The sequence below is a fragment of the Rhipicephalus sanguineus genome, chromosome 8, assembly GCF_013339695.2.
Source record: "Rhipicephalus sanguineus isolate Rsan-2018 chromosome 8, BIME_Rsan_1.4, whole genome shotgun sequence".
Taxonomy (NCBI): domain Eukaryota; kingdom Metazoa; phylum Arthropoda; class Arachnida; order Ixodida; family Ixodidae; genus Rhipicephalus; species Rhipicephalus sanguineus.
Genome location: NC_051183.1, coordinates 46,532,317 through 46,546,651, shown reverse-complemented (window position 1 = coordinate 46,546,651; position 14,335 = coordinate 46,532,317). Strand labels below are relative to the sequence as shown.

The following is a 14,335-nucleotide window of genomic DNA, read 5'->3' as shown; positions in this document are numbered from 1 at the left end:
TGGCACTGAGTCAACAATGATAAGGCTGCCAGTTAGTGTATTCATTCAGAGACCTCTTCTTTGCCCAACTGTAAGAAAATCAGGATGGTGATCAGACAATGGGCAATTACGGCAGTGATGCGGCAGCACAAACGGAGCTATGTAGTTCGTAATAACGCAAGCGGATGTCTGGACAGTGCACTACCCGGGTTACAATTCTTGCGACCAATGGTCCGACGAGTCTGTGGGCGTTCACATCAGGACGCTTTTCTTGTGCCGTGTAAGGAACTTAAAGCAGTCACCTTTTGCTTTCGATATGCGGGTAAATTTTTGCATTGCGGGCATGCCTTTCACACGGACTTAGACGAGAGGTCAGGAAGAAGGAATTCATCAAGCCAGCTTTTAAAAATTAACTGAGGGAATTTATGCTCAAGGTCTATTCTTACTGGCGTACTCCCAGATACGGATATGCTAGCAGCATTATCAGACGCATACAGAAAACTGCCTCAAAGGCTTGTTTCTTCGTATAATGTGATCGTTTCAATCTCCGCGCACTGACAAAGGTCACAAGAATGTGCGCTGAAACAGACAAGTTGCTGTTTGGGCTCACCTGCTTCTTTTTTTTTTTTTTTGAGCTGACAAAAACAGTGTTGCTGTCACTATCTCAACGCGCGTTTGCATGTTTAGTGTTTTACGAGGGCAAGCGGCAAAGGCGGTTTGCAGCAGGGTATCGCAGCAGGGAACTGCTTCCAACAGAGAGACGTGCATTTCTTGTTTTCTGTTTTGCGCTGCTAGCACGTGTCGTCTAGTCGAAATGCAGACGCCGGCGAACGGAAGAGGGAAATCCGGCGCGCTCCCAGACGAAAACGCACGAAGACTTCGTCACATCCGTAAAGGCTTGCTTCACGACTGCGACATCAACTGTTGACGTGTGGCCTACACGTACGTGCGAATGGTAGAACTCGAAGAAAAAAAAATAACAGCGCATCTTTGCATTCGGGTATACGTACGCCCCCAGAGAGCCCGTATAATTTGGGCAGGACTGTTCTCACGACAAGATCTAATGCGATGTCGACGCATAATGTGCGTCGTCTGACACGACTGCATATAGAGCTGTGCATTACAGGCAGATAGCTAGAACATTAACTATAAATAATAGCGCGTTTTGCTGTTTTCATCGAAAGTGATCGTGGGAAGGGGTACGTGAAAGCACTGGTTTCCTTCAAGCTACGCCGAGCACCTCTAACCAAACGCCAAGACAGCATGCTCTTTGAGGAGGAATCAAGGCCTTCTAAAACGCCTTGCAAGGGATCGCGTTTGGACGTAATGTGGTCTTCATCTATGCCTTTTACAGAACCATAATTTTGCAGTTGGGAATTTCCGGTACTCTTTTCGTGGTGCATTTTCCGTAGCACTGATGTTTCCTTAGGAACTTGCTTCGGCTAAGCCCGCGCGTTGGGATGACTGACGCGTTTTAGAAGCGAAGCACCTTAAGGCCGAGGCTTGTCCATACGTTTGGCGTCCGTGCGCACGGCACAGCACCGTGTAAAATGGAAACATCAGGATTAACCATAGGCTGTATCGATCATATTTTTACAGAACAATATAAAACACTTGCAAGCACAATCTCTTTATACTAGTCGGTGACTTCAACGTACACATTATGGACCTTAGGACCTAGTTTTGTCGTCGACTCACACTGTCCGCTGTCACGCTATATAGAAAACCGTTGCTATAGTCGAAACATATATCTGTGTATACGAATAAAAACAAGGTTCACACTAGACAAACAGCAATCATAATTGTGACAGAACAATATAAAACACGTACAAGCACAAACCCTTTATACTAGTCGGCGACTTCCACGTAGACATTGTGGACCTTAGGAGCTAGCTTTGTCGTCGACTCTCTATGTCACTCAATTTACATTATACGGCTCAACGCTGAGGTAACGCACGGTTATTAACCCATACGATACTCAGAGCTTCGCCCACTCGTCATCATTTACTTCGTGGAGATGCGTGTTTTTTGTTGTTTTTTTTACAACGTCGACGCCGTGCCCATTGGCCATTATACTATTTGTATTGGAATACTAATTTACACATGCCAATTTCTGTTGCCGTGCTTTTGTGTTTTCTCATTTGCATTTATTACATAACTACGCCTCACTTAGGACCACAAGTTTCGCCTCCTGTGCTTTGCTTAGTTTATTACCTGCCGGCTTCATATGTATTTGCCCCGTCATAAAAGCCTTTCATGCTCAAGGGAAGCCGACCGCCTGCATGGGCTGTTCGTATGTGTTATGGGACATTGGCGTATAGCGAGGGTGAGTGGTTGGAGGGTTGTAACACCCCCTCCTCTCTAGCCCAAAATTTTAAATTGCGCATGTGTATGTATGTGCACACATAAAACGCACGCATGTACAAAGGTCGGCCCCGAAAAGAAAAAAAAAAGTTCTGGCTGCCCCTTATTATGGCAGGGTATACGCATGCGTATGTATCGTTTACGGCGAGGCAAGTGGCGAGACACTAAAGTTGGTGGGGGGAAATTTGACCACAAACGGAATGACGCCATTCTCCGTCAATCTGTTTGATGCGCATTTGCTGAGCAATGAGTACATTGAATCACATTTTTTTAAGTTACCGCCGTGTCTTTATATTATTTTGACTAATGTTCCTTTCGTGCGCGGCTTCTGTAAAAAGGAATAAAGTGAAATGTATGAGGTGACTTACGCAGCCAGCGCGAGATAGACAACGCCGATTCACCGATACCGCTTGGTCGCACTTTTGCCCTCCCAGTGTGACTCTGTCATTGCATAACAACGAAGCGCTGTGACCACACGCTTTCTACAATTACCGGACGTTGTGATGAAGCGTCAAGGCATATTAAAGCAACATTTTGTATAAATGAGATTGCACTGTTCCAAAGAAACTTCGTGAAACTAGGGCCCTGCACAATTAATTGGAACAAAAAGTCGTTCCAGTTGGGTATATCTCTGCGAGTTGTTTTCTTCCTAATCACAGAAACATCCGCAAATATGCGCCATTCCGAGGATTCCTGAATGACTTCACATTATTATTTCTAAGGAACAATGTATTTTAGAAATTTGAAGCCTGTGTTAGGTTGAGTATCAATCCTCAGGTGTTTTACCACACGGGAGAATGCTTAGATATTTGGCAGCGGCCCAGTCCAGTCGCTGAATCAACTTCAGCGCCAGACCAGCCCCGCGCTAAATGGCAGATGAGGTAACGAATACGTAGTATTTATGCTGCTTCAAATTCATAGCGTGAGCTCTCTGCCACTATGGCGTTTTTATGTCACTGTGTACGAAAATTTAGAGTGTTTGTCAAAAAATTTACAATCTTTCAGATTTGTCCCTATCTGCATTCGATAACTTTGTTCTTGCACTTTGCCTTGCTGACAGGAATGGTACTTACTCAAAATACAACTATGGCTGTGCAATATATTCACACATATTCACCAAGTCAATAACTTCCATGCTTACGAAGGAACTATTTCTGCTCTGCTGCCGTCAAAAGTTATCAAGTTGATCACTGATAGCTGGCAGTGAGCAAAAAAAGCTAACATAGGGCGCAAACATGAAGCAGTAATGGTTTACTGAAATGCACAGCTTAGAAAAAAATCTTTACGAAGATGATTAAACAATTGATGTAAGTGCAATGCTTTCCTTGCACTACTAAACGCAGAAATACAAAGGTGCCGGCGTTAACCCAATAAAACACCCCGTCGTTCTGAAGCAGTACTGATTACGATCAAAAAAGTTGATACCGCGCATATACTGCGCCTTATGCGAACGCACACGTATTGTAACCGTTTCGGTACTATAATAATATGTATATTTAACACAGGGTTTATGGGACACATGCTTTATTTGAATAGGTGACACCGGAACAGTCATGTGTGCACCGTATCTAGGCATTGTACCAGTTTCGTGTTCGCTGCTTCTTTGTGTCCATCGCGATAAGGCTGAGCGTTTCGACCTTGAACGCAGCGAGTTATCGTCATGTGTTGCAACGAAACCTGGGTCATGGGCTGGGTTTTTCTGCATTGGCACGAGCTACATGGTTTTACCGGAACGTAGTAACACCTCAGAACCCTGTGCTTATCTCACGTATTTTGCGACGATTACGACACAGTGGCCGGGAGACAACTGAATGCGATAAGATCAGGAAGGCGTAAACGTCATTTGTGTCTACTAAGATAAGGGAAATAACTGCTAAACAAGGTGAAAGGAGGAGCGGCCTTATGAGCATTTGACAATTTTGAGTGGTATTTTACGTGGGCAATCTGTCTACAATGTTTACAGCGGCTACCTAAGGATATAACACGCATGTACACTTGTACATGTACACCTTGGCAACGGGCGGGGCTCGGGAAGCCTGGACAATATTTGTCCAGTTTCGGTCTAGGCCAGGGACAACAGGCATATTTTGCATAGCGGGCTGAGCCAGCATTTGAGCCACACTTACTACATCCACATTTTCAGAACGAATGGGACAGTCTTCAAAAACGACGCTGTACTCATAAATTAAAAATTTTCCATGACATCTACCATTCACGTACTGGAATCGACCGCGCGAAATATTTCCATGACCCTGATTCGTGACCCACTATCGTGGTCTACGATAGTGGACCACGATTTAAAAATAAAAGAAATATTCTGTAGAAGTACCATGTATAAAAAGTCCTTTTTCCCCAGTACAATTACAGCCTGGAATCAGCTACCATCACACATTGCGAGGATAAGTCCAAATGCGGCGTTTGTCCAGACGCTCCATGATGTTATTGTATAGGTATAACCATGTTGTGATGTACTAGTATAGTTATGAACATGTTTCTCCTTCTACGCATGTAACCTGTATTTTTGTATTATGCACTTTATGATCCCCCCCCCCCCCCCACTGTAATGTCTATGAAGGCGCTGTGGGTATTTGATAAATAAATATTAGCAGGCTCTAATACCTGTATTGACCCGGCCGACGATGAAAGCCATTGATCTCACCTGTACTAAATTTTTTTTACTACTCATTGCCAATCAAATTTGTGATGTTGCAGGAAGTGCTCATCTAAATGCGTCAACTGAAGGCACCGTTATTATATCTGTCAACACCTTGGAAAGTAGGTGTGTAACTGGAAACAACATTTGTAACCTTCTGCCACTCGTTCTCAGATTAAAAGTGCTGCATAGCAACAGATTCCCTGCTATCCAAGTAGAAAAACTATTTTTGAGGAACAATAGCTTTCGAAATTATTCCTCACAGGCTCTCAGACATTAACGTATCGGAAATGCGGGGTTGTCTGAACATAAGAGCCATCAATTAAGCATTGCTAGTGGAGTGGTGCAGTGGATACTGGATCCAATATCGCGGTTTCCGCTACCATCCAAGCCGCCGCAATCCGCAGGCAGCAAAAGAAGAAAAAAAAAAAAAACCCTCTCGTGTACAGCGCATGGGATCCACTAAAAGGAGCACCAAAAGATTGAAGGAAATTGTGACCCTCCCCCAGTGTGTTCCTGGAGGCCGAATCCACATTTATGGAATATCAGGCACTATAAATTGACATGGAAAACGGATGCTGATGTTGATATTCGCTCGGCATGTGTGCCAAAGAAATCTTATCTCTTGTACTCGGCCTTCTTGCCTTTGTGCTAGAGCGGTATATGTTATCGCGGCCATGTGTGCTAAATGATAAGCGCGACCATCGTCCCCGTGATATTTTCTCTGGAAACAGTTCTTGTAACGCGTGGCCGTCGTGCAAACTAGGACGGCTGCACGTTCCTTATAATAAGCAAGGGACGTCTCCTAATCGATTGTATTGAGAGCACATATAGATAAGGTGTGGAAGACGCTATCACTAACAGATAAGGAATCAGTTCTGTGTTCGCTATCGAACGAAGTCGCACATAGCTTTCACGCCAGAAACTTTCGTAAACACAGGTGACGGTCAAGATGGGCGTGAATTCCGCTGCCGAAACATGGCGGCATCAAAAAGAAAAATGCCGCGTGAATGTCATATTCTACGCGCAGGATGCAAGTGAGCTCATTAATGTTCGCGTCGTCAACATAGCCGAGGAAGAAAAATGTTCTTGAACAGGTGATCATCGCAAAAAAAAAATAATAATTGTTCATGTACGCAAACGGCGAAGAACACCAATATGTTTTAATGAACAAGGAAACGTTGGGCGGAAGTCGATGCTACGTTTTAAAGAGCTCCTCGCCATCTGTGGGCACAGCGCATGAGCAAGTGCGACGCCCATATTACTGGGTAGTAATCGCTCGCATCCTCAAAAATTATTACTAAAGGCCTGCGTTCCGCTAAGAAGATAAATTTTAAGATAGTAAGTCACGCGCGCTCCCTCTCGATGGAGACGCGCTTGGGATGAAAGGTGCTTACGTAACAGACATATTACTACGTAAAAGACGCAGCTCGAAACATCACTGACCACAACCCGTCAACTTGGTCGTCCGTCCAATTGAGTGCCAGCAATAAGTGCGCTGCGAGGAAAATTGTAAAGAGAATTAAAAGCAATAGAGATGGTGGGCCTCGTCACGTGAACATGGTTACCTTCTCGTCTCCGTCCAACACTACCTAGTTGTTCCGTCAGGTGGGTTGACCAAGCGTTTGGGAACGCTTTTCGAGGCGATGGAAGAGACCACGTGTGCTATGGCAGTGAAGGCAGCTTACTGGTGAAATGGCGGCAGCGCAGTTGACTGTCTTCCGTCCTGGCTAATAGGGAACCGATTTTGACAACTCTTTAGTCTACCCCCCTCCACACCAAGTGGCGCTTCACAACGTCCCCTGAATCACTACATTCTAGAAGGGAGCCAGGTCAGAACGCTTCTCGCACACTCCTGCATTCCTCACAAATGTAACGTGTCTGCATTTCTCCCTAACCAATATTCAGAACATCCACTTTTCCCAAGAACGCCGGGGAAAGCACGGCGAGATTTTAGCACTAAAATAAGGTTTAACTAGAAGATGCTGAAACACGCTGGAAATTTCTTCATTACGAATCGTTGAAAACGCGTGTGCTTAAAAGAAAGAAATATGTTCTGCCTTCAAATATAGTATGAAATATAAGTTACTGCCCTTCGCCAAGAAGGAACTCTAAATGAATGAAAGTAATGCCCCTGCGGGAGGAGAGGTTGGTATCGATGCTCTTCACTTGGTCTTTCGTAACATTTGCATAAATGTAAGCACATAAGCTTTTTGTGCATGATATGGCATTCGAAAAAGAAAGCGGTATTTTTTTCGCAGAATCACAGTGAACAATGGAAGAAAACTCATCATTGTAACAAACCACAACGGTAGTTCAATGACTAAGGCTCTGCGCTGCTAAAATCGACGATTGCGGGTCTATTCCTTGCCACGGCGGCCGCATTCTGACGGGTATGAAAGGCAAAAACGTCCGTGTACTTCGATTTCCATGGACTGCAAAGGAGTGCAGATGCCAATTTGGAAAAAAAAAATAATCTGCAGTTGCCAACCATGGCGAGCCTTAGTGGAGGGCTTACTACGAGGCGGTATAGTTGTTTATTTTGCCTCTATTGAGCTGCAGCTCTATTGAGCTGCAGCTCTATTGAGACGCGGAGGGCGGGCCGCCGCAACGTGCAGAAAGGGAAGGAGAAGGAAAGGGTACAAGGGAGAATGTCTTACACGGTCACGAAAGCATGATGTAAGAAATAAGACACAAAAGTTAGTTCGCGGGGTAGTGTTCAAGTTACGTGCTGATGCGGGGGCGTGAGAATCTAAATTCGAAGTTGAGAGGGCGAGTTCCCACGCTCGCCACCGTCACATTATGATTTTGGCTAGGAAAACTCCAGACTTATTAGAGGTGATAGTGGTGCTAGTTGGGTTGTATTGACGATTTGAGACATATCTAATTAGCGCAAGAAATACGAAGGACAAGGCGTAGGAAACAGACAGGGCGTAGCGCAGTGTCCGTACGTATGCCCCCGAGTTAATTTCTTCGCGTTCTTAAGATAACTGGCTCTTATCATACAGGAGTTCCTACGATGAGCGGTGGTACACTGGTTCACTGGTTACTGCGCTCGGCTGCAGTCCCGAAGGTCGCGGGTTCGATCCCGGCCAAGGCGGTCACATTTCGATGGAGGTGAAATGCTAAGGTACCGAGTGCTGTGCGATGTCAAAGCACGGTAAAGAACACCATGTCGTCGGAACCACTACGGCTTGTCTCATAATCATGTCGCGGTATTGGCACGCGAAACCCCTGATATTGTGAGCACAATATTCACAACATTCGTCCTCCATCTACTTCCCTGTATATAATCATCACTATAAGAGTCATTTTCGTTCCGAGTACTGGTCGGGCGGCTCTGCCGAATAAAACGCGTCAAGACCACAACTGTGCTGCTGTCTTTCAGAGCGGTGGAGGTGCGGGTTGAGCAAAATATTCACTATTATTAATATTATTATTATTATTATGATTATAATATGAAACTTCGATATATATATATATATATATATATATATATATATATATATATATATATATATATATATATATACTGAAGAAGCTTTTCCAATGGGCCAAACGTACTTGGGAAGAGAAGAGACACAACTAAGCGGTTGTCTTAATTTTATTTGCCAACGGTTTCGACCGGAGGACCGGTCTTCGTCAGGGCTTATGAGCAAATACAGCGCTATGCGAACATCGCATAGCGCTGTATTTGTTTCGACCGGAGGACCGGTCTTCGTCAGGGCTTATGAGCAAATACAGCGCTATGCGAACATCGCATAGCGCTGTATTTGCTCATAAGCCCTGACGAAGACCGGTCCTCCGGTCGAAACCGTTGGCAAATAAAATTAAGACAACCGCTTAGTTGTGTCTCTTCTCATATATATATATATATATATATATATATATATATATATATATATATATATATATATATATATATATATATATATATATATATATGTATATATATAAGGCTAACTGTTTTCAATAAATACGACTGGTGTGCAAGTTGGTACTGCATATCTTATGTTTTAGCGCAAGGGAAGGAAAAAAAAAAACGAGGACGCAAAAGCAGACAATGAGACCCAGCGCTGTGTCTTCGTGTCTCGTTTTGCATCCTCTTTTTTTTTTTTTGTTGCGATAAATCATATAGTACTAACTGTCTTGTCAGTTTGAAGTGGGGTCTACGAAGTGTCCCATCTTGACAACTACATTTTTGTTTACAATGCTGAACAGCCACACTTTGACATCGGAAATGATGATGCCACCGGTAACTACACCGGTTCGGACGTGCCCCGCACCACTATCTGGATTTACCCACTGTTGACGCTAGAACAATGAGCTGTCAGAGTCACTGGTCTCCATCCCTTAGAAATTCTCGAGCGGACACGTATCGGTTGTTAAAGCTCACGTATACTGCGTAACAGCAAGGGAAAGGGCACGTGACTTTCTCCTCTACTACGGCTTGCACATCCCTTGGCGGAGAGATCGCGGCACGTGCCTTGCCGGTGCGAGGCGCAAGGGGGGACTGGCCCAACCACAACGGCGTGGCGTCACTCCCGGTGGCAGCGACCGCCACCGCGAGCTTGAAACTTTATCTGCCCGGTGCGCGCGTCGACGGAATGGCGGGAGGGATGGCTACCCTCCTCTCATCTGTCGTATATATGCAGAACCACTGTATTCGGAAGTTCAGGTGCTGGTCCTGGCCGATCTCTGGCGTAGACGACTTGATGTGCGCGGGCCGTGGTAGTTAAGACTCGCGAAATTCGCGAGTGTCTTCACGGTATCCGGATTTCAGACTCTCTATGCTTTACGATGGCGTTAGTTTCGCACATGGCGAGATGGAATATTGCTTTTCTGCTGGCTTTTACATCGCTCGCAATAGCGACCAGTAACGCTCAGGTAAGCCTGTGATTCATCTCTATCGCTAACTAAACGTAAATATCCGGAATGGCTTTCGTTTTTCGGCGCGATATGTTTCACAATCGTGTTCTTCACGTCAAAGAGCCTCTGAATTCTTGACCGGTGTCAAGCTGATACGTGAGACGTCTCTGTCTAGTTACTTGTGCCAGAAACGTAAAACAAGCTCACGGCCACAAAATGTGGTCCTTGCTGCACATTTTGGCTGATAACGGATAATTAAGCTAAGCTATAGATGTTCACATTCATATAAGATAAGGCGTGTGCGAATGAATCACTTTGGAACACTGAGTTACGGTTATATCAGAAATTTTCATTATTGAGAGAAAAGAACAAGTTGACCCTCTGACACTGTGAGCTTACCTGTAAGAGCCTGTTTTCCTGTGTACCTGCAAACTAGTGCGTTGGGATATAAGATGTGTATGAAATAACAAGTCCCGTAGTACTGACAGCTGGCTTTCACCAAGCAGTATGCACCTACTGTTCATACCTTGTCCTGTGGCGGTCCTCCTTCAAGTACGACATGATGCCAATTAAGTAATGGCAGCGTCCGTACTTAAGCGGTCTTATGAACGTTCCTGACTGATCCTGGTACACCGACTTAAGAACTTACAAGGTGTCGTCCGTAGGCAAAATTTTCAGTAAAGAAGGAACTCAAGGCCGAATATACATCAACGTTCTGGCCATGTGGTGCCTCTCGGGCTAGCTACATTAAATAGAGAACGACAGGCAATGCATCGAGATTGATAAGTTGTCGGAATCGATAGATACGGCGTCGGACATATATGGAGTAATAGTGCGGCATGTTGTGAGCGATGACAAGAAACTTTAAATGCGGTCACTACGCATACTCTTAAAGAAGTCACTTTGTTAAGCAGCAGTCTCAAAATGAATGATTATTACACTTCACATATTTTTTTCTTGAAGTTCTAGGTCACAGCAGAACGATACCGATTGATGACCCTAGTTCCACTCTAATATATATGTATATGCCCTGGAGGCCGCTCCTAACCTAGCAAAGTACCTTAAGCTGTACAGCTATGATATAATATTTTGGTAGTTCGTACTTACCAGTCGAGTCATGAGCAGCTGTTGTACCAAAAACTAAACATGAATTCTTCCTTGCATCATCATATGTGTATCTGGGGCTGTAAAGTTTATTTTTGTAATTTTTTGATTGCTTGAAGTGGCTTAAGCGACGTGTTGTAGTTTTTATTGTAAATATATCTTGGTTTTATACTGGTAGTAGTTTTCCTAATGTTTTTAAGTATACCCGTAACTTATTTTTTTACATTGCCTTTTCACTCACTGTACGTATCATTATGCATTTTAGCGCGGATTTTTCGTTGTTTTGTCTCGTATATTTTTCTAGTTGCTTTATTAGCGTAAAAATAAAAAAAGATGAAGCATAAACTAATAATTATAATCAATCAGGTTTCGTAAGCAATGTGGCGATTTAATAAAGTACTTGCATTTATATCGGTAATGCGGAATAAGACTCAACTTTTTTTTTGCACATTCTTGTCAACAGGGTCACAGCTGCCCAATGCCTTCGAACCTTGACGCATCGAATGTGGCATACAACACCATCACATTTCGTTGGGATGTTACCAAGTGAGTTACTACTATTCGGTGTGAGTGAATATACTTTATTTAGAACTGGTCCGGCAGTTTTCTTTAGGGCGAGGTGGGAGAGAGAGGGGATTAACCCCTGTCCCGTCCCGTCCCATGGTAATGATTTTTTTTTCATATATATCAAGAAACTAAGTGCAACAATTTTTCATCCTTCTGTTTAATCCGCAGTGAAGGGTGAATAAACGTAGGTCTGAACGCGAGAACAGAGCGAGCGTACGACGAAGAAAAAAAGCACGTGGTTGTTACTGTGCCGAAAAAAATCATCGGCGTATAATTTTTTTTCTGGACAGGCAAGAGCTAGTTAAAATTGACAAGTTTCGGTTGTATTTCGCTAATTAATTTAACTCTACCTTTTTTTGCAAATAATATATTTCAGGGCGTAGCCGCTTGCAGAATTTTGGTATTCACTATTTACCCCAATCAGCGGTCTTGTTTTCTTTTTCCGAAAGAAAAGTGTCTTGCGTAACAGCTTTCGCTTGAAATTGGCTGAAAGCTTTATAACTACGGCAGCAAATCTGCATTGCAATTTTGGACCTCACGCAAGCAAAATAACACTAATTTCCGGATAACTTACCGATATGTGGATATGGGCTCGCTTTACTGGCCCTATATTGGCCTTAATATAAGCCGTATTGAGAACTATACCTGTATAACATATATGATGCATCAACCATCGAATATCTGATGCGTACACCTGAACCTTCAAAATGCTTTTAGCGAAGTTTACGAGGAGTTAATGACAGAAAGCTAAAGAAAGTGTGGAGCTGAGCAGCCCTCATTGTTTCTTTTCTGTTTTCTCTTTCTTTCCTCCTCCCTTTCTTTGTTTTTCTCTCTCCCAGTTCTGTCTGTCTTTTTTCTCTCTGTATTTCTATTTATTCTTATTGTTCTTCCTGTTTTGTTTTCTGCTTTTCTTTCTCTCTCTGTCTATTTCTTGCTTGCTTCTTCTTTTTTTCTATTTTTATACGTGGTTTTGCCTGCGTTACGCCAAGCGACGACAGCATACGACAGCCCGGGCCCCTAAAGTGCTCCGCACCTATTATCATCAAGGCGCTTGAGTAGCAAGAGGACCAAGACTTCCCTTTGGCGCGGGCGCTCGCTCAGTATGCTATAGATGGCTAGGCTATTCCTGGTTTTGCCTGCGTTACGCCACGTTACCACAGCATACGATGGCAGCATACGACAGCGTACGACAGACAGGGCCCCTAAAGTGCTCCGCACCTATCATCATCAAGGCGCTTGAGTAGCAAGAGGACCAAGACTTCTCTTTGGCGCGGGCGCTCGCTCAGTATGCTACAGATGGCTATGCTATTCCTGTTTTTGCCTGCGTTACGCCACGTTACCACAGCATAAGATGGCAGCATACAACAGCGTACGACAGACCGGGCCCCTAAAGTGCTCCGCACCTATCATCATCAAGGCGCTTGAGTAGCAAGAGGACCAATACTTCTCTTTGGCGCGGGCGCTCGCTCAGTATGCTATAGATGGCTATGCTATTCCTGTTTTTGCCTGCGTTACGCCACGTTACCACAGCATAAGATGGCAGCATACGACAGCGTACGACAGACCGGGCCCCTAAAGTGCTCCGCACCTATCATTATCAAGGCGCTTGAGTAGCAAGAGGACCAAGACTTCCCTTTGGCGCGGGCGCTCGCTCAGTATGCTATAGATGGCTATGCTATTCCTGGTTTTGCCTGCGTTACGCCACCTTACCACAGCATAAGATGGCAGCATACGACAGCGTACGATAGACCGGGCCCCTAAAGTGCTGCGCACCTAAAAGTACAGTTTAGAGTAGAATGACCAGTGGGAGTGTGGTATCGCATTTTTTGCTCACGATCTACCAGCTGTAATTGAGGCGTTTAGTAGAGGAATGTGGCTTTCGTCGCTATTAGTGAAAAAAATATATGGACGTCCCATTTTAGGATGCTATATAGCGTACGAATGTAGCGCTCGCATATTAAGGATCGCCTGATTCCCACAGAGGCTGAGAGCTGTGTCTCATAAAACAAATTATTTTTCACCCAGCAAGCTTTATGAATGTCTGCGCGTGGTTGTCATAGAATATTGTGACAGTTCCGCAGTTTAGCCGAAGAAGCAGCCATCCGCAAATGAAAAAAAATTATCGGTTGGTCGTTTTGTCGCAGTGCTTATGAAGGCATTGTTTTGCATGAGATAACTGCTAGTTTAAAGCCATCTGCCACCTGGCAGTAGTCAGCCTGGTCTGTCCCTATTTCCTCTGTGTCCCTGAGTAATAATATACATATCAAATAATAATAATAATAATAATAATAATAATAATAATAATAATAATAATAATAATAATAATAATAATAATAATAATAATAATAACAATAATAATAACAACAACACTTCCCTGCAGGTACATACCCAATCCTGTACATTGCACGTGCATGTCGTCGGGAAATTACGGCGAGGCGTGCTCAGCGAGCAATACGCCAAAGATCTGCACTACAGGAGTGGCTGGTTACACCAGAACACAGTCAAGCCTTGGTGTCTACACCAACTACACGATGTGCGTGCAAACGCAGTGCTCCAACAGCAACTTCTCCACTGCTGTCTGTAGGACCTTCAGGACATCGCCTTTGGGTGAGCCGGGATGGTCTCGTTTTATAAGAGTAAGGCCGCTCGTCGCACCAACGGCATCGGTAGATATATAGAAATGAAATGACATGTACGGGGCAATGATGTGAGGGGAGTAAACGCGCGGAATATGCTGGGCACAAGACAGTGCCGTGTCGTGATTTCAAAGTGTCATAACAAAGCAATTCTCTCTCTTTC

General features: G+C 44.2%; 1 protein-coding gene across 2 annotated transcripts in view; it reads left to right on the top strand.

The window, feature by feature from the left end:
- The first annotated feature begins 9,667 nt into the window (after positions 1-9,667).
- The window catches only part of LOC119403191 (phosphatidylinositol phosphatase PTPRQ), a 43,225-nt gene continuing 38,557 nt past the window's right edge, over positions 9,668-14,335 (top strand). For both annotated transcript variants that reach the window (XM_049418146.1, XM_049418147.1), the window contains exons 1-3: positions 9,668-9,883; positions 11,433-11,515; positions 13,917-14,143. In XM_049418146.1, the coding sequence (XP_049274103.1) occupies positions 9,797-9,883; positions 11,433-11,515; positions 13,917-14,143 (397 nt within the window). In that variant the 5' untranslated portion in view covers positions 9,668-9,796. The remainder of the gene's footprint in view (positions 9,884-11,432; positions 11,516-13,916; positions 14,144-14,335) is intronic.